We start from the raw sequence: 18,241 nt of genomic DNA, 5'->3' as shown, positions 1-18,241 counted from the left end.
TGTTGTGCCTTAATGTGTGAGATTTTGCTATGTGTATATATATATATATATATGTATATATAGAGGCCAATTTCTCAGTGTCTGAGCCAAAAATCTCCACTTATAGTACATATAAATGGAGATTTTTCACTTTTGAATTTTTTTCTCACCCTTTTCTGCACTTTAAAAAAAATTTCACCCTGTTTACCTGTTGTGCTTTAATGTAGAGGATTTTTCAATATATATCTTTAGAGGCCATTTTCTGAAAATACTCAGAGGGTGTGTTCATATATCACTCATTACTTAATATATATATATATATATATATATATATATATAACATTTTATTCCTAAAAAACATGGAAACATTTTAAAAATTAGGTTTTTAAATGGCTGTTATTTTTGATATATAGAGTAATAAAAAGAGATATCCAAGACCCCCCCATTAAAAACCTTTGACTCTAACATGTCAACAAAATGAAACAAATTTTGAACCTGGCTTCATTCAATATTCCGATTTTTTTGTTCTGGAAATGTATACAAACCAGTGCTTATTTAATTAGATAATGCCTCATTTGCAATTTGCATTTTTAAATATAACATTTCAGAACTTATAATACAAAAAAAATTGTCCTAATGCAAGTTATTAACTGGGGAAGTTTCATGGTGATATCTATGTTAATTTTTTTCCACTTTTCACCTGGCGTGTCTCCCCTTAAATGCAGCTTTTAACATCTTAAAAAAATGTCCAGTAGGGTATATTTAGCTTTTCACACCAGTGTTCAATGACCAAAAGGTAATTCTTTAAAACATGCACATTTGTAACAGCTGAGGGTCTCTGGTAGCTGTGTTTATGATAAAAGGCATTAAAATGAAGCCTGTGTGCCACCTGTGTTTATCAGACATATGAACTCAAAGCTGCAGAGCAACTTCTCTCTGCTGCCACCAGATGAGTCTCTCAATGTTGCCTCCTTGTGGACAAAAAGCTCCATATCATGCACAACTGAAGTGAAGCAGAGGAAGCAGAGGGGTGTAATAAAAAAAGTACAAATTTTATTTTTTTTCATCTTTACAAAGGCCTGTTTACCCAAGTTTTTATAAACAAAATATAACAGCTTCTCATCGACCTGGACTGATGGGAAAAATAACAAAACAAAAAACAAATCACAAAAATATAAAAAATGCTTGTCACCAAAAATGGAAAACCGGACAAGAAAAATAACAGAAAAGACTGAAATGCAGAACACAATAAACAGCTGTTGAGTTCACAGCAAAGTGTTTACAAAAGGAAATATAAATGGCAAAAAAAAATCAAAAATCTTCCTCATCATTGATTCAGGCAGTACAGAACAGCAAGTGCTTCATATCAAACATCTCAAACTCCACCAAAAGACAGCAGTGCTGCAACATAATGTACAGAAACATTTGGGGGAAAGTGTTTCGCTGACCAATCACAAACCTCAGCCTAAACTTAGCCTGTGGCTCACCATTCGTCGGCGAAACACCAAACCCTTGAACAAAGTTTCACAAACAAAATATGAGAATTTCCCACCATGTTCGGCATGAGAAACACTAATCTAACCAGATATAAAACTGATGTCAGCGAGTGTCCAGATAGTGTCTACACATCTCACACAAGACATTTCACACTGAACGCATCACTCACATGTTCATGAAAAAGGAAAACCTGTGAAAAAAAGAGTCAAAACCAAAAGCCCGCTTTAGACAAGAGAAAACAGCAATTAGTAACATGCATTCAATTGGCAACAGAACATATAAGAGATCAAAAGACAGATACAAATCCAAATAAAAGGAATGTTTACAGCATCAAGTCAGCGTATCAAATCGAGTATGACAGGAGGGAGGCTCCGAGCAGGGATTTCCAGTCAAATTCCCGAGAAATATAAGCAACGTAACATGAGGTGGACAGACGTGGTGCGTTTTAGAGAGAAATGGGGGTTTGGGGAGAGATCTGCAATTCAGTTCAGTGCTTGTCATTAGAGTTCTGCACTTCATCAGCACGTGATTAGTTTTCCAACTAAAGCTGCTGATCCTCTTGAGATCTCTTCCTTAGATTTCTTTTCCAAAACGATGCTTTTTGAGTTCAGACAGATGCTTGTATTTAATGTTTTTTTTTTTAATTGATGTGTGTAAATATCACAATGAGATAGCACAAAATCTCCTCCCTGCTCCCTAAGCAATTCCAAGATGTGGAAATGATGCGTATCATTTTGAGAGAAAAAAAATTCAGACACGTAATCAAACGTGATCAAGAGTGAAGTTACACGAAGGGGTTTTGGGGCCTCGGCTCGCTGCTGGTCAGCACAGCACCAGGTTGACAAAGAGCACCTTGCAAGTAGAGACTACATTCTTTTGACACAAGCATGTTAAGTTTCATACATATACTGTAGGTGTAATGTACACACCTATCAACGGTGCATAGATAACTTCACCTCATGTATAAACGACACCGACAGATGGACTGAAGATGGAATTGCATAAATACCGAAAAACTAGTGCATAGTCACTGAAATCAACAAACCAAGACCAGAAGATAGACTGGAAGTCTTTGGAGGAAAACCGGAAGCCTTCACGCAAACGTGTGAATCGCGTCAATATGTTTCAGATTTTCACGTCAGCCAAAATTTCCACATTTTCAGATGCAAGTTTGATTCAGTCAAATTGTCTTGAGATTGATTGAAAATTAACAACAGCCACTAAAACGCTGCTTGTGTTCCCACAATGAAGCAAGTTTTGGTTCTTTAAAGTCTTTTTTAAAGTCAAGATTTAAAAGGTATACTATGCAGGATTTTCCTTAAAAACAAAGTAGAGACTCGTACAGAGGTGATCCCTCTAAATCATCAGTGACCATGAGAAGTGTGTGGCGGTGTATTTTTGTGTAGAGTCCTTGCATGCTGCCTGTATTTTCTTATTTTTTCTTTGCTCGGGACGTATATGACCCCACAGCACTCAGGTGACGGGCAGCGACCAGGTGCCCAATCGTAAGCAGGCATCCAAGAGATACAGCACCAATAACCCACAAATATAGCGAGGTCGCACGCCGAACAAGAGTAAATCTGCGGTTGGCTTTTGCGTCACTTTAGCTGGCGAGCGCATCACAACCAGTAACCGATACTCCTGCATAGTGTACCTTTAAATCAGACCTTCAGATTTCATCTCAAGGCCTCCGGTTCTCTGTGAAAACCTGACAAACCTCCAATTTTAAGTTGTTAATCTCAATATAACAAAATGTTCACCTTCGACATTCAGTAACCCTGACGGAAAAGAAAAAACACAAACATGAAAAAACATTAAAACCAAAAGACGATCAATGTAAATTGTTCAACAGCTTATTTTTTTAAGGGCTTATTTAGATATCAAAAGCACATCCTTGTTTTTCAAGTAAATCAGACACAATTTAATTCAACATCTATCCTCAAATTAATTTTGCAATCAAGTTTGAATTTGTCCCTAAATCTCTTAATTTAGAAATGCCTTCTGTTGTAGTTTAAGTCGGGTTCTGTGGCCGCTGGCGCTGAAATATCACCTCGCCAACCGGGAAACAAAGAAAAACAAACGCATTAAGACTGGGGAAGAAGAACTGCAGCTTTTTTTCAGAATCTATAGCTGCTCTCTTATTGTGTTGTTACATTCAACTCTTCACTGCACTGGCTCCACCAATTTGTAGCACAAATAATACTGTCAGCGTGCCAGTGACGACAGTTAGCTGTGATACTGCGACTGTATGTAGCACACATAAACACACATGAAGGACGGACTGATAGCTTGTTTTTTTTTGTTTTGTTTTGTTTTTTTTTTACACGAGGAGACCCTCAATTTTTCAAGTAGCCACAGACCGGCTCTGACATTGAAAAACAGCCTCTAGAAATCAGACGGGGGGGGGGGCTCCTCTGCACGCTGACCATCCTATGTTTTCAATCTTCAGAGATTTTACAGTACAAGACTGACACAGAGCTTAACCACTGGATTTAGGAGTTTGGATAATGCCAAAGACAGATTTTTTTTTAAAAAGTAGTCAAGCTCCTGGAGGGAATCTTACAGTGAGTAGGTGTTTTTAAGTGTTTGTGTGTGTGCGTGAGTTCATGGGGTGGATCAGTTCATTGAGCAGTCCTCGCCCTCCGTGTCGGTGTCCGTGTCTGAGCAGGCGGTGTCCATGGCGACGTGGGCGGGGCTGACGATGACGGCTCGTCTCTGCTCCTCCTCGGCGCTCGCTCTCCTCTCCTGAGCGCGCTCGATGTGCTGGATGGCCTGAGAGCAGAGAGTGAAATGAACAATGAAGGCTGCGGCAAATATGAATTTTATAAACAAATATTTTTACTACGAAATTACTTTGAGCTGGCTCAATAAACAAACTCTTACCTGCACAATGGTGTCCAGGTTCTGTCTGGATGTGGACACAGTGCTGGTGTGGACAGACGGGCTCATGGTCACCACGGTGACGTGATGAGGGTGCTGGGTTAGTGTTGGGGCCGGAACGATGACCGTGGGGTGGTGGGTTGGGGCAGGGGGAGTGGGAGGAGCCAGCACCTGAAGGGAAGACAGAATACAAACTAAATATTAATACATCTGAGACTGTGTGTTTTCACTGTTACTGTTGAGCCCTGCATGAGTTTTAGGGGGAATCACTGTGATGCTGTGCTAACAACGATGACTGGCAATTGATTTAGATTGCAGAGATACATAAATTGGCAAACCTGTCATTTTAAGCCGTAACCATAACTTTTTTTTTCAGTTTAACACAGACCTTCGACCCGTCTGATGTTTCTGATTGTCTTAACGTCTGGAAGTTGCAACACAGATGTCTACTATGTTTTCATCACGTGTGTTTCTAACCTGTGGACTGTGTGGTTGTCTGTCAGCGGCGTGGATCTGCTGCAGCCGTAACAGCGTCTGGCTCTGGATGAGCGCCTGCTCCTCCTCCACCTGCTGAGTGATAACCTTCAGACGCTCTGGCTGCAGCTGGCTGTCCAGAGATCGCACCTGCACACAAACACACAGCGTACACAGGTTAATTACATAAAGAACAATTTCAGCATCAATATAAGGACAGCTAAAAACATATCCTAGCAAAAATATATTGTCAACATCATAGTAATTATTTCTAGAGTAATGACAGCAATGAACGCTAATATGTATAATACACATTAAACTGATATATTTGAAGATACGCTGATAAATAATATTAATGCATGGCAACAAAAGTAGTTTAGAAAAGGCTGTATTTGTTTCAAATGTCCTTCTGAGAGAAATTTTATACAGTATTTGCTTTTCTATTGTGCAGTATTGTGTTCTATTACATGTCATTAAACAGAAGCACAGCTCAATTCGGACCCTGTGGAAATATCTCAACTTCCTCAGCTGCATCTCCTCTACTGTTTACTTTTCTCTTTAACTATCTGTTTACAGCTTCTGTTTGTATTCGCCACCTGCTCAGTCCCCTTTGTCTCAACCTGCTGTTCAGGTAGATCCAGGATGTGAGCCTATCAGGAACTGGCTGGTGCACTGGTAGATCTGTCAACACCACCAGCCACCACCTTGTTAAGGTGACTGATAATCATGCAAAGGATCCAGACACTGATTACAAGTTGAAACGGCTGGTAAAAAAGAATAATTGATTTGGGTGTTTTGTGGTTAATGTTCACTGTGACAAGACAATCTCACAGCCTGGAGATGTGGATAGTTTCTCTTATCAATTTTATCTTTGTAAATGAACTTCCTGTCAAGTCGTTTTTTGTTTTTTTTTTAAATTTTGAGTTAAATGTATTGCTCTGAAGCTTTGCCCATTTTCAACCAGCTCTGTGTCGTTGCAATTTGAGCAGTGCATTTTTAATAAACAATGGTCATCTGTCTTCCATACTGCAAGTGCCTGGAGATCCATGCTCATCTGCTGGATGAGGCAAAATGTGCCACATAAACCAATGAGCAGGAAGCTCAGGGCACTGGCAACACGCAGTGAAGCCGAACATCCACACAGAGCAAGTGGAAAATCTGCAATTCTTCCCTTTTATGGTTGCAATATTGGTCAGTTTTTTAAACTATCCCACCTTCATGCTTTCATGCTGTCCGTGTGGCATTTAATTTTCACTGTCACTGTCAACTAATGGTTAAACATCACAAGCGTAGATCAGATTGAGAAGTAAAATGTCTGAGAATCAGTTACTGTTATTGTTAAATGTAATAACTCCTGCACTTGTGAAATAAAAGTTCACTTCTGAAAGACATTAAACTGAATAAAGAACTGATTAAAGAATGCGAGTCATGTAACAGGAGCTCCTCCCTTTGATCTCACCTGTTCCTCGAGCTGCATGCGCGCCGAGCGTTCCTTGTCCAGTTGCTGTCGCAGCTCTAACATCTCCCTCCTGACCTCCTCGACTTTCTCCTCCTCCAGCGTGTCTGGAGACCCGATCCCCTCATCCTTCTCCTCTGCTCGCCTCCTTTTGGGTGATGAGCCGCTGAACTCCTGGAGTGACATGGAAACCACATGAGGTTATATTAAATATGACACATTTAAACTTAGTATGTAAATAAAGGTGCTCCAAAACCCGACCAACATAGTGTCAGTGTGCACAGAATCTGAGGAGTTTCCACTCTATTTAAAAAACAACACATGCTGCTTGTGCCGAGTTGAACAAATGGTCAGTTTGGCGAGAAAACAAAACACTGGCGAACCAACAGCATAGTAAACAAATGAAACAGGTAGAACACATATTTTTCAACAAGTCTTGCATGACTGTGTACAAATTGAGAAAGTACTGTACTGTCTTTGCCAGCACTTGCAAGCTGTCCAAATAGGAAATTAAATCTTGGCTGAATGATACTTGCACAAGTTACAATAATCACACGGATATTCAAAACAACCTACATCTAGGGCTGTACAGAATATATTTTTTACATTCAAGTCTTCTATTAAGGTTTTCCAATAAAGCTTTGAGAATAGAAGTTAAAAATAAAAACATAGAGTGAATTCTGGAAATTATTACATCTCTTTTTTCAATAAAGTTTGACCACTAGACTTTACAACAATCTGGACATATTGGAAATGTTTGGTTCCCATGAGTCAGAAACAATTCTTAAAGCCACCAATGACGTTGGTGTAACCTAATCTTTATCTGTGACTGTGCAGAAGTACCAGGTTGAAACTGAATAAACACACATGCCAAAAAAAAGCTTCCCAGCATTGAAATGTTGATTTAGAATTTGACAGTATGTATGGAACGGCCCTACCTATGTTTTATTCATGTGCTCCAGGTAGCCCTTAAGAACTCAACTTCAACAGGAAGCCTGGCTGCAGCATCTCACACACTACCTGATGCCATTTGATCATCGGCTGACAGAGATGCAACATCACCTCTCCCACCTGCAGCACATCTAAACCGTACTCTACATAACATGCCACACACTGGCATGACCTATTAAAGCACAGCCTATAGAAGACAGTTTTTTATACTGAAGAAAGTCTGTAGCTCTGTGCATCTCTAAGGGCCCTGTCACATCAAGCTGATGATCTACCTATAGTCAGTGTTGGGCTGTCAGTGTGCTTCTGTCACACTCGTGAGTCTTGTGTCCCGCACTGTTGCCCCTCGTCTGTCCCTGTCGACTTTTTACTTTTGGCCGATTCAGAATGTTTAATTAGCTAGTTGAAGCTTGTCTGTGAATGAAATCACTCTGATTGGTAGTTCAGTTAAGTGCACGAGAAGAGAAACGGAAGTGAGGAAAGTAAACAGCTAAAGTCAAGAGGGAGTGAGATCAAAACAAACTTGTTACATAAGGCAAGGTTATTTTTCTTTAGCCATTTAGCTCTTTAGCAGAAACGTTTCATGATGGTTTGTGTTATTGTTCACTGGTGTGCAGTAAATATGCTCTGTTCTTTCAACATTGTGCTGTTAATGTGCTAACTGGCTAACTAGTGTAAAGACAGTCTTCCAGCTTCCCTTTTTAAATGATGAATACAGACTACTGCCGCCTGCTGCTATGGAGAGTTAACTCCTTTCATGCAGGTGCAGAACGTACATGCTGGTTGGCCGACGGCTGAAGTCTTTGTGGTGCGTTCATGTGCATCTTTTTGGCAGAGACACAGGCGATGTGAGGCGATGCCACAGTCTGCTTTCGTTGCCACTAGTTCTCTCAAGTTGTATGGTATGTCTGGGCCATAAAAATTGATACAATTATGATGAAAAATAATGGCACAGGATGTTACCTGGATAAAGCGTTTGAGCTGGTTGTTCTGTGCCAAGAGCTGCGTCTTCTCCTGCTCCAAGGCAAAGATATAGTCTGCTGTCTGCTGCAAGATGGCCGCCTGGTAGGGATGAACCAAAAAGGTAAATACTAGAACAGTGCACGGACAGAAACTTCCAAAACTGTTGCGAACTGAGATGTAAAAAGTTTTTATTCTCTACTGCATAACTCATCAATTGGTGCCAGCTGCTTAAGCTTCACCACACAGTGTACATCTACGCTGTCAGAAAGTGTCTGTGTTTGCATGGTTTTTGCACCTTGCTGAGCTTCTCTCCATCTGTGTGGGGCAGGAGTGTTTTGAGGGACTGGAAGCCGGCGTTGATGCTCTGCATGCGCCGGCGCTCGTTGCTGTTGGCAATCTCACGACGGATTCGTCTCTCCTGGTCCTGGGCTGTCTCCGGACTGAGGGGGATGTTGGCTAGGCTGAGAGAGCGGGGTCAAAGGAGAGAGACGGTCATTATTCAGTCCATAAAGGCTTTGTGTGCAATGATAAGGCCGAAGCTCCTCTAGGACACACATCTGATCCATCTTCTCTTTGAAGTTGTAGATATAACTATAGAAATTTATACTTGACAAGTAGTGTTATGCTGTTAAGAACACGGGCAATGCAGCTTAAAGAAAAATAATGTTGTGATAAAAATAATTAATTTGCACAGTAAGCTAACAACACACACACCTCTGACATAAATCTGCGCTTCCTGGTCAAATAAATAAACCACAGCAGTACAATTAGCATTGAGCTGATCTCTGACTCTGATGCCTTGAACCTTTAACCTGGAGCCTTAACCAGGCTTTAGTCTCGACCTCACTACATTCCTCAATTTAGCTGCCTGAGGATCTTTGAGTTTAGCTGAACTCAGTGCCCCCTCATAGGGTTGAATGTTGGTGGTAAAACGCTCTCTGTCATATTTACTCAGGGGGGAAAAATTTGTGAACCATTAAGCCTGGAGATGACCATGGTGCCAAGAAAACAAAAAACCTGAAGAGCTAGATTTGGGATGTTTACAAAAATGAAAGAGGTCAGACAGAGGACACAGCTACACATGGCTAGAAATAGTTATTTTCTACAAAATGTGGGTGTGCAGCCATACTTGTTCAGAGCTAAAATTAGTGATTTGATTTCAAACGGTGTTTACAAGCCAGCACCCCCATCTTAACTAAAAAGCAGCAGAAACATTTCTTAAAGAGCATAAAACACCTTCATTATCTCATGATGCACACTCCCTTTAAATAAACTCTGAGTCCCTAATCTTATTTTGAAATATTTGGGAGACATTCTCTCAAATATATTGTAATCTACTTGTTAAACCCCTTATAATGAGGAGCAGAAGTAACATTAGGGCTTAATTTTGTCCATTGGGATTCAAGTGTCCATTATTTGGTGCAGATGTGCTTACTTGACATGAGATGTTCAAGGGGTCTTGGGGGATTTTTGTTCACTGGTCCTGTGTATGTACAAACCATGTGTGTGAGGTGTGGTGAAACGGTTAACTGCAGAATAAAAGAAGTCACTATAAAACCAACTTCAGTTCATCATCATCAAGTAAGAAAATGATGTGCTTGTTACATCTATTTTTTCTTTCTTTTTCATTATTTGGCCTGAGTGTCCAAGGCTTCCACCCAGAAAACTTTATGAATAATCCTGGATCTAAATTGCCTGTATTTATATATATTTAAAAAAGGATAGGTATAATAATATTTAATAAAAGCCCCAGGTCTGATAATGTGCCCTTTAATCAAACATTCAAGCCCTCAAAAATGTTATAATATTGTTGTACAAAAACGCAAGCAGCATGTTGGTGAAAATTCTCCGTCATCCGGTTCATGATAATCTTAAGAGCTTTATCGTAGGCAATTGATGAGAGGCGAAATATCTTCCAAGAAACTCAGGCAAGTCCAGCTGCCTACAATAAAGCACTTAAGATTACCATGACCTGGATGACCTGAAATCATCACCAACATGTTGCCTAACAATATGGGAGAAATGCCCTTCAACTGGTACGGGAATTTGAAAGATCAGAATTGAGGAAGCTGGTGAAACATGTTCAAGAAATTTAAGCAAGTCCAATTACCTACAAAATAGCACTTAATATTCAAGAAGCACCTATGTATAACTGCATGCAAGACAGAGAGTGCACGTAATTACTTTAATGTTGCAGCTGGTAAGGGTGGAGCCCATTTTTTAAATGCTTTATACACTGCTGGGTAGTTTAATCATTGATTAGATGTCATCATATGGTAGTTGACTATATTTTGTGTTAATAATCATAGTTTGCAAAGTAACTAATGTATAAAAATAAATGTTGTGGCGTAAAAAAAACAATATTTCCCTCTAAGATGTAGAGGAGTTGAAGTATAAAGTAGAATTAAAATGAAAATACTGTAGTACTGTTTTTACTCAGTACTAAACTACTCCTAACTGCTATTAGTTTTAACATCACAAGTCATAATTAAGATGGAAAATACAATAAAAAGGTTTTATGGGTAAATAAGATACCAGATTGCATTAAAAAAAAGCATCAAAATAGAGCTTTTTCATAAAATAAAACCCCCAGATGACACCACCCCCGGACCCCCCATACAGGGGTCCAGGCTGATGTCCTCAAATCCCAGAAACGCCCCTGATAAACAAGTATAAATATTTACAACTACATACAGTATGTTGACACAAATCTTCCTGATCTCTGACCAGAAAACAGCTCAGAAAAACAGCCACATCTATCGCAGCCAGCTGAAACGTATCGGGGTTTTTAAAGTTTAGAGATGAGATCAGCTGTTGTCAGCTGTCGTTGCCAGGAGCTGCGGACTCCAACATGGCCGCCGGAGGGCGCGTCATGCAGTCTGGACCGTAGCAGCAGTGAAATGTGACTCCGCCAGCAACAGCAGGCCCCCGGCGTCACGGAGAACAATGCTTTCAACAGTTAGCACCAAGCTAACTCGTACTCACTGGTCTGCTGCTGAAGTATACAGATGTTTGGCAATTGTAACACTATTAAAACGACATGTTTTGGTGTAACAACCTAGTACACACAAGTAACAACGAGTCACACACACACAACACGGTCTGAAAACGAGTGCGTGGTGATAGCTAACTAGTTAGCCAAGCTAAGCTAATTTTAGCACGCGACACAACCATGGCTGCTACGCGGAGCTTTATTTAACTACGCACGTAGCGCAGCCGAACCACGTTTCACGTGTCCGCATTTAAGACACCTACAATTTCATTATTTAAACACACGTAGTTCGGTGTAAATAGTAAGGGGCGTAAGAAGGTATGTCGTTACAAACATGTGATTTGGTGTACAGCAGTGAGGCGGCGGGGAACACGTTAACTACCACGTGGTTGGTGTTCAACTGGAAGCAAATGTATCGATTTCATGTCGCTGATTTACATATTTCTGAGCTGAATGACTGCAAACATACCCTTTATGTTATTACATGTGATCAGGCCAACTAATGTAACAACATGTGTTAAATATATCCTCTATATTCACACCGCCACTGGCAGCAGCTGGCCAACAAGCTGCTAATTTTTACAACCATGCTGCTGCTGCCAAGATATCGCAGCGAAGCTAACACCTAGCATGCTAACCCGAGTCAGACTGCATCACACACACATACACACCACAGCGACACGAGGGATGATTTGTGCAGGCAGTTTCGCTATCAACTAAAGAAAATAGCTCGATACACACCTGCAGAGACCCCCAATAACATCCTTCTCCGTCTTCTTGAAATGCTGTAAGGACGGTATCTTCTCTGTCGGCATCATGAAATATTCCATGCTTTCAAAGCCACCTTCTGTAGTCCGTGTTTTCTGTGTTTTTTTTCTTCCTCCACTGCTGTCCTTGTTAAAATGTAATGATGAACGTTGTTAGCTCAGAGCTCTCGCCGTAACGTTACTCCTCAATGGCGCATATCTAAAATACCGCTTCAAAATCAGGCAATCTCAAGAATAGACTTAGAAAAATAAAAGTAAGTTGGAGCTGTGTTGCTTCCCACAGCTGATGGGGTTCCCTCCAATGTGTGTGTGTGTGGCTTCTTGCCTCCGCCTACTACGTGTCTGTGTGTGTGTGTCTACTGCCTCCGCCTACTAGTGTGTGTGTGTGTGTGTGTGTGTGTGTGTGTGTGTGTGTGTGGTGTGTGTGTGTGTGTGTGTGTGTGTGTGTGTGTGTGCAGCTGACTGTGTGAGGCGGGAAACAGCTGGTTGGAATCAGAGCCCGTTTTCCGGAAAGCAGAACAAACAGAGCAGCCAGAGTCACTGTGTAACTGCACTGCAGCAAAGCAAAGCCTCATACTGAAAGTGTAAGTGAGCTCCTCGTGTCTTCACCTTTGCTTTTTAAACGGTAATTTCTTAAAATTGTAAATCATTAATAATTAATTTTACCTTTGATATCTTTTTTCCCTCTTTATTCTTTTATTGTAAATCTGAGTCTTTATTATGTTTTAATGCTCTGTAAAGCACTTTGAATTTCCCTGGTGCATGAAATGTGCTATGCAAATAAAGCTGTCTGCCTGAGCAGTGAACACAAATACTAATAATGATTGTGTAATAGCACAAGTATCAAGAGGTATCAAGACCCAAATATACATGGAAAATAAATGACTGCATGAATAAGTGATCATGATAACAAAATAAATCAAATTGCTCCCTAAAAGAATAAATAAGGACATTACAATGTACTAAATTTATAAATTATGTTATATTTTCCCGTATTTATCGATTTATCTACATATTTATTCCTGTAATTTACTAGTTTATTTTTACATGATCCATTTATATATCACCACAATTATTTATTCATCCATTCATCCATCCATTTTCATCCGCTTATCCGGGGCTGGGTCGCGTGGGCAACAGGCCGAGCAAAGCACCCTAGATGTCCCTCTCCCCAGCAACGCTTTCCAGCTCCATCTGGGGGACCCCAAGGCGTTCCCAGGCCAGATGAGATATGTCTCATCTGGATTATATATGTAATCCCTCGAGCGTGTTCTGGGTCTGCCCCGGGGCCTCCTACCAGTGGGACGTGCCCGGAACACCTCCAGCGGGAGGCGCCTAGGAGGCATCCTGATCAGATCCCTGAGCCACCTCAACTGACCCCTTTTGATGTAAAGGAGCAGTGGCTCTACTCTGAGTTCCCTTCGAATGTCCACGCTCCTCACCCTATCTCTAAGGCTGAGCCCAGCCACTCCATGAAGTAGACTCATTTCAGCTGCTTGTAGCCACTATTGCAGTCTTTCAGTCACTACCCAGAGCTCATGATCATAGGTGAGGGTTGGGTCATAGATGGAGCAGTAAATCAAAAGCTTCGCCTTCCGGCTCAGCTCGCTCTTCATCATAACGAACCAGCTCACGCCTGCATCACTGCAGAAGCCACACCAAACCACCGATCCATCTCACGCTCCATTCTACCCTCACTTGTGAATAAGACAACGAGATACTTGAACTCCCTCGCTTGAGGCAGTAACTCTCCCCTAATCAGGAGAGGGCAATCCACAGGTTTCCAGCAGAGAATCATGGCCTCAGATTTGGAGGTGCTGACTCTCATCCCAACTGCTTCACACTCGGCTGCAAACTGCCCCAGTGCATGCAGATGATGTGGTTCTGTTGGCTTCATCATACATTTACGTCTCAATTAAAATATTAGCCTCCACAGACATGAACTTTTGTTTGGTATGTATTTCTAATTTCTCTTTGGGATCATTAGGACCCAATAAGTATAAAAAACTAAACATTGTCAGCAATAAGTCCCCATGTCCTCAGAGGAGACAAGAGACTCCCAATGTTTTCAAATGAGTACTTCCTCATCAACAGTGTCTTAGCTTGTTACTGCTGTTAAAATTGGTCAGATCTGTTGCCACATCAAACTACAAACATTATTAACCATAACTAAACATGTTTCAACCATAAATATGTTCAGGTTTTGGACCTTGTTCACTCTTGTGCCAGAATCAGCTGCAGACTGACTTGGCAGAGATGGCTACCATCTCATTTTTACATGGATTAGTGTATTGTGCTCTTACTACCACTAGGTGGCATAAAAAGTGTCCACAAATGAGGACAACAGATTTATGTTAAGTAGAATTATGTATAAGGTCAAGTAAGCCCCAAATGTGATGTCCTCATATGAGGATACAGGGTTAGAGCATACAGGGATCCCTAACTTGCTTTTTTTGGGGGGACACTTTTGCAAAATGACAGAAGGCAAGGGGCCAGTTATTTAACAGACATTTGTAACATTTATCAGCTTGGGTGGATTATGAGAAAATGGGCCTCCAGGCACAGATATGCAAGGGGCCCAAACACCTGTCCTACACAGAAGCAAGTTACACGGACTTTGTGGTAGGTTGCATCTTTTTGTGGTCTTGTGTCTCTTTATGGTTGTTTTGAGTCTCTTCCTGGTCAGGGCATGTTGATTTGACATTTGACATTTTGCAATTCAAAGCCAGGGGACCCCCCTGACACTTGGGCCCCTGGGTAGGCCCCTGCTGGGCAAGCCCTTTCAGTAATCCATCCATGTTTATCAGTATGTATAATAAATGAATTCCCGGTTTTCAACCTTTCAGCGTTTGCTGTTGCTTGCTGTCCTCACTCATCTTTGCTAAGAAGCAAATTTAGTTGCTATAGCCCCTTGTAGCCAGTCACAGCAGCCCCTGCACAGGTCAGGTGTAGGTAAGGGCATTTCTAGGATTTTAGTATGCTTGGGCTCAGCCTGGACCTCTGCTGGGAGGTCTGAGGGATCTTCCTGTGAATCAATTTATTTTCATTGTGAATTAGAAAATGGTCAGTGGGCTGCCCAGCACCCTATCATGGGCCAGATTTGGCCCAAATTGAGTATCACTGGTGTAGAGCTAGTATTTTCATATGTTATAGACCACATCACGTCAGCTATGACATAATTCAGATATAGTTGTTGGGCACATTTTGCACATTAGTGAGTGTAAAGTGTTGTGGAGCAGAGAGACCACAGGCCGCTCACACACCTGCAGGTGGAGACAGACCTGAGGACAGATATGATAAAAGATACGATACAATATGAAGCTGCTGGTGATCATGAGATCGGAGGATAGTTAGATAAGACTGCTGCTGTGTGTTGATGGGAGGACCTACCACGACAGACATCTGACAAGTTGCTTGCAGACTGAGTTGAACACTTTAAACCTTTGCTGTGCTCAGATAAAGGCTCAACTTTGTCACAGCAGTGGACTAAATCCAAGGTGGGAGAAGCCTGCACTTGACTAGGTTTTAAAACATTCAAAATAACAAGATAAATGACAGAGTGAATATATTTATTGCTTAGAGGATTGTTGTGTTTCATTCCGGTTGGTGTCTGGGAGGAGAGAGTGATGAAGAGGCTGCTTTTATTCAGCAGGTGAAAATGTGGTCCAAGGTTAATAAAGATTGTTGTACTAAATCTGTCTTATATTGTCTTGTATTGAAATTCAAATCACAGGTTCTCGTCCAGTTATTTAAAAGGCCAAGAACCAACCCTGAACACACCACCACAGGTTTGTTTCCACAGTTTATTACTTTATGTACCATAGATCTTGGGGGCTGCAGGGAACACCTTCTCCTCAATATTTAGAACATTTTTCCCCCCACAATAAAAACATGAAAGCAGCAGAGAACTTTTACTTTGACAAAATTAAAGACATTTGCACCATAAATTGATGCAGAAAAAGCACAAATTGGTGTATTAAAAAATCACTAGAATGCAGGAAGTTGTTTGTCGATCAAAATTTTCTGGTGGAGAACCTGCATGACGTGGTCACATGTCACGTTGTCTACATCAAGACAAAGAGGAGGAGCCTCCATCAGTTTCTGCCCTTTGCCTTTGTAGGGGACTACAGCTCTGCAGTATATGTTCAAACAACTTGTACAGAAACTGTATATTCATTTCCAGGACAATGAGGGAAAGCGATAGAACAATATGATGGGATGTATTTGAGGTAACATTTAAGACAAGTGGGCTATAAGGTGCTGTATAAGGTGCACTGTGTTTGTCCTTGTGAGTTTGTAAGTAAGTCAGTGATGGTGTTAAAGAGCAGCTCAACATTTTTCTTGCAACTTGCACTTACAGAGGCTGTTAATGGAGTTTGTGTTGGTGGTGTGTCAGTGAGGGAAGCTTAACTTACAGCTGAAACTTTATCATAAAATTCAGCTTCACATTATGTAACTGTTACACAACAAAACTGCCCTGAAAGTATAAAATCTCTCAAAAAAATGTTTTCCCATTATTTATTTGGAGCATGCGGCAACCTCTGAGGCTGAAAAATAAAGCCAAGTGCCAGAAACTGCAGTTCAATGAATGGCCACTTGAGGCTGGCTCCAAAACAGAGTAAATCCCCAGAGACGCCCATGTTCAAATGCCCATCTTTACAAGATAAATTAACAAGTTTACACCCTGGTACAAAAAACAGTTTTGATCTCAAAATTATGCATATTTAAAGGAGCAATAAGCGAAATTCATCATTTCTAGATTGAAGGAATTAAAAAATTGCTATGTGAAGAACTAGAGGTGTAATTTCATCTGGAGTATAGCATGACCTCACACACCCTCTCTCTGTGTTGATCTCTTCCGGGAGGTTTTTATAAACTGATGATAGTGTCCGGTTTTCCGTGTGTTTGTGTGTGTGTGTTAGAGTGCGGCACGGGCCACATATTTCTGTTCGAACCTGAACCGAGTCCGACATTATTTAATGACCAAAGCACTGAGTTTGTGTCACACAGTTGTTACGGTTACAGGCTATTTAACAGGCCGGGTGTGCGCCGTGGGTGCTCCGCGAGAGGGAGACCTCCGTGTTTGAGATGGGAGCGGGAGGCGGGAGGTCCGACGCTTCTAGCGAGAGGAGAGGGAGAAATAAAACAAAATAAGATAAAATAGGTAAAACTTGTCTCCCTCTTTTATTTTCAGCGTTTAATCAAGGCGGAGGCGGGCGGCTGGAGGTCCGAGACTTCCAGAGAGGGGAGAGGTAGAAACAGCCAATGTGTGTCTGTGTATGTTATGTTCAGGTGTTGTCACGTAAATAACAGTGCCCAAGCAATAAACAGGACAGACAATAGGATTTTATTTATTTTTACACTACATTTTCAGTGAAAGCTGACTGAATCCGACCTGAGCCCGAATACAATTTATAGCTACATTTTTGACCAAACCCGGCCCGACCCGTCAGGTACCGTTGGGCTCGGATCGCCACACTCTAGTGTGTGTATGTGTCCCCTATTGGGGCCTATCTGAATTTCTGTCTTTGAGAGATATTATTTTGTAATATAACTGAATTTTCTATCCATACATATAAATTTTAAATATATTATAATTATAAGGCATCTTTGAGTAAACTGCGAGTATCATTTAAGTAGACTATGTTGTGGCCGGCCGAGTGTCCTTTTTTTTGGAAATCAAAATATAGTCACCCTAACGTCCCCACGCTTCTCGGCTCCGACTTACTGAGCCTGGCAGAGAAGCGTGGGGACGTTAGCACTAATCGGCTGCCATGCTAACGTTCCAACTCTTCTCCGTGAGACCGTGAGCCCGGCTCCCGGCTCAGTTGGAGTTGGAGCGTTAGCGTGGCAGCCGAGTAGTGCTAACGCTAACAGGAAAGCAGGGAAATAGCTAAACACAGCAGAGACCGAGAGTGAGTGAAAGACATCGCTAACTGCTAAACTAAGTTGGCTGTTTAGGTTTTATTTCCTCGCCCCTGTGGCGAGTGAATCTGCCTGCAGTGAAAGTGGGGCTAACCGGTGCTTCCTCCTCATGCTCCGTTTCACTCAGCTGCTAACACAGCCAGTTAGCCTCCGCTAGCTCTCCGTTTGGATCCAACCGGAGCACCGAGCCCTGATTTGTTATTCAGCTTAATGTGGGAAGAACCAGTGGATATATCGGGCAGCTGAGTGAAGCTGAGTGAAGCGGAGCCTGCGGAAGATACACCGGGACCGTCTGGATGTGATAGTCCGTGGGGGGGGGGGGGGGTTGGAGGGCAGAGGTAGAGGAAGGAGTGGCTCATG

At 41.6% G+C, this 18,241-nt stretch overlaps 1 protein-coding gene across 1 annotated transcript; it reads right to left on the bottom strand.

The window, feature by feature from the left end:
* Nucleotides 1-1,011: 1,011 nt before the first annotated feature.
* LOC126390086 (transcription factor AP-4-like) lies at nucleotides 1,012-12,303 on the bottom strand. The gene is made up of 7 exons (XM_050044205.1): nucleotides 11,931-12,303; nucleotides 8,493-8,658; nucleotides 8,198-8,296; nucleotides 6,290-6,460; nucleotides 4,834-4,980; nucleotides 4,360-4,527; nucleotides 1,012-4,248 (listed from the first exon to the last, which is right to left on the bottom strand). Exons 1-7 carry the CDS (start codon nucleotides 12,017-12,019, stop codon nucleotides 4,093-4,095), a joined length of 996 nt encoding a protein of 331 aa, XP_049900162.1. The 5' UTR covers nucleotides 12,020-12,303; the 3' UTR covers nucleotides 1,012-4,092.
* Nucleotides 12,304-18,241: the final 5,938 nt, after the last annotated feature.

This window comes from Epinephelus moara, chromosome 5, assembly GCF_006386435.1.
Source record: "Epinephelus moara isolate mb chromosome 5, YSFRI_EMoa_1.0, whole genome shotgun sequence".
NCBI classification, from domain to species: Eukaryota; Metazoa; Chordata; class Actinopteri; order Perciformes; family Serranidae; genus Epinephelus; species Epinephelus moara.
The sequence above is the reverse complement of the archived record's forward strand: the minus strand, read 5'-3'. Positions and strand labels throughout refer to the sequence as shown.

What these genes read in the sequence shown, in the direction of transcription:
- LOC126390086 (XM_050044205.1), bottom strand. Translation starts at nt 12,019, where the DNA reads ATGGAATATTTCATGATGCCGACAGAGAAGATACCGTCCTTACAGCAT. An exon ending in GTTATTGGGGGTCTCTGCAG is followed by an intron (nt 8,659 to 11,930) that starts GTGTGTATCGAG and finishes CCGCTCTCTCAG; the next exon opens with CCTAGCCAACATCCCCCTCA. An exon ending in AGCTCAAACGCTTTATCCAG is followed by an intron (nt 6,461 to 8,197) that starts GTAACATCCTGT and finishes ATGTCACTCCAG; the next exon opens with GAGTTCAGCGGCTCATCACC.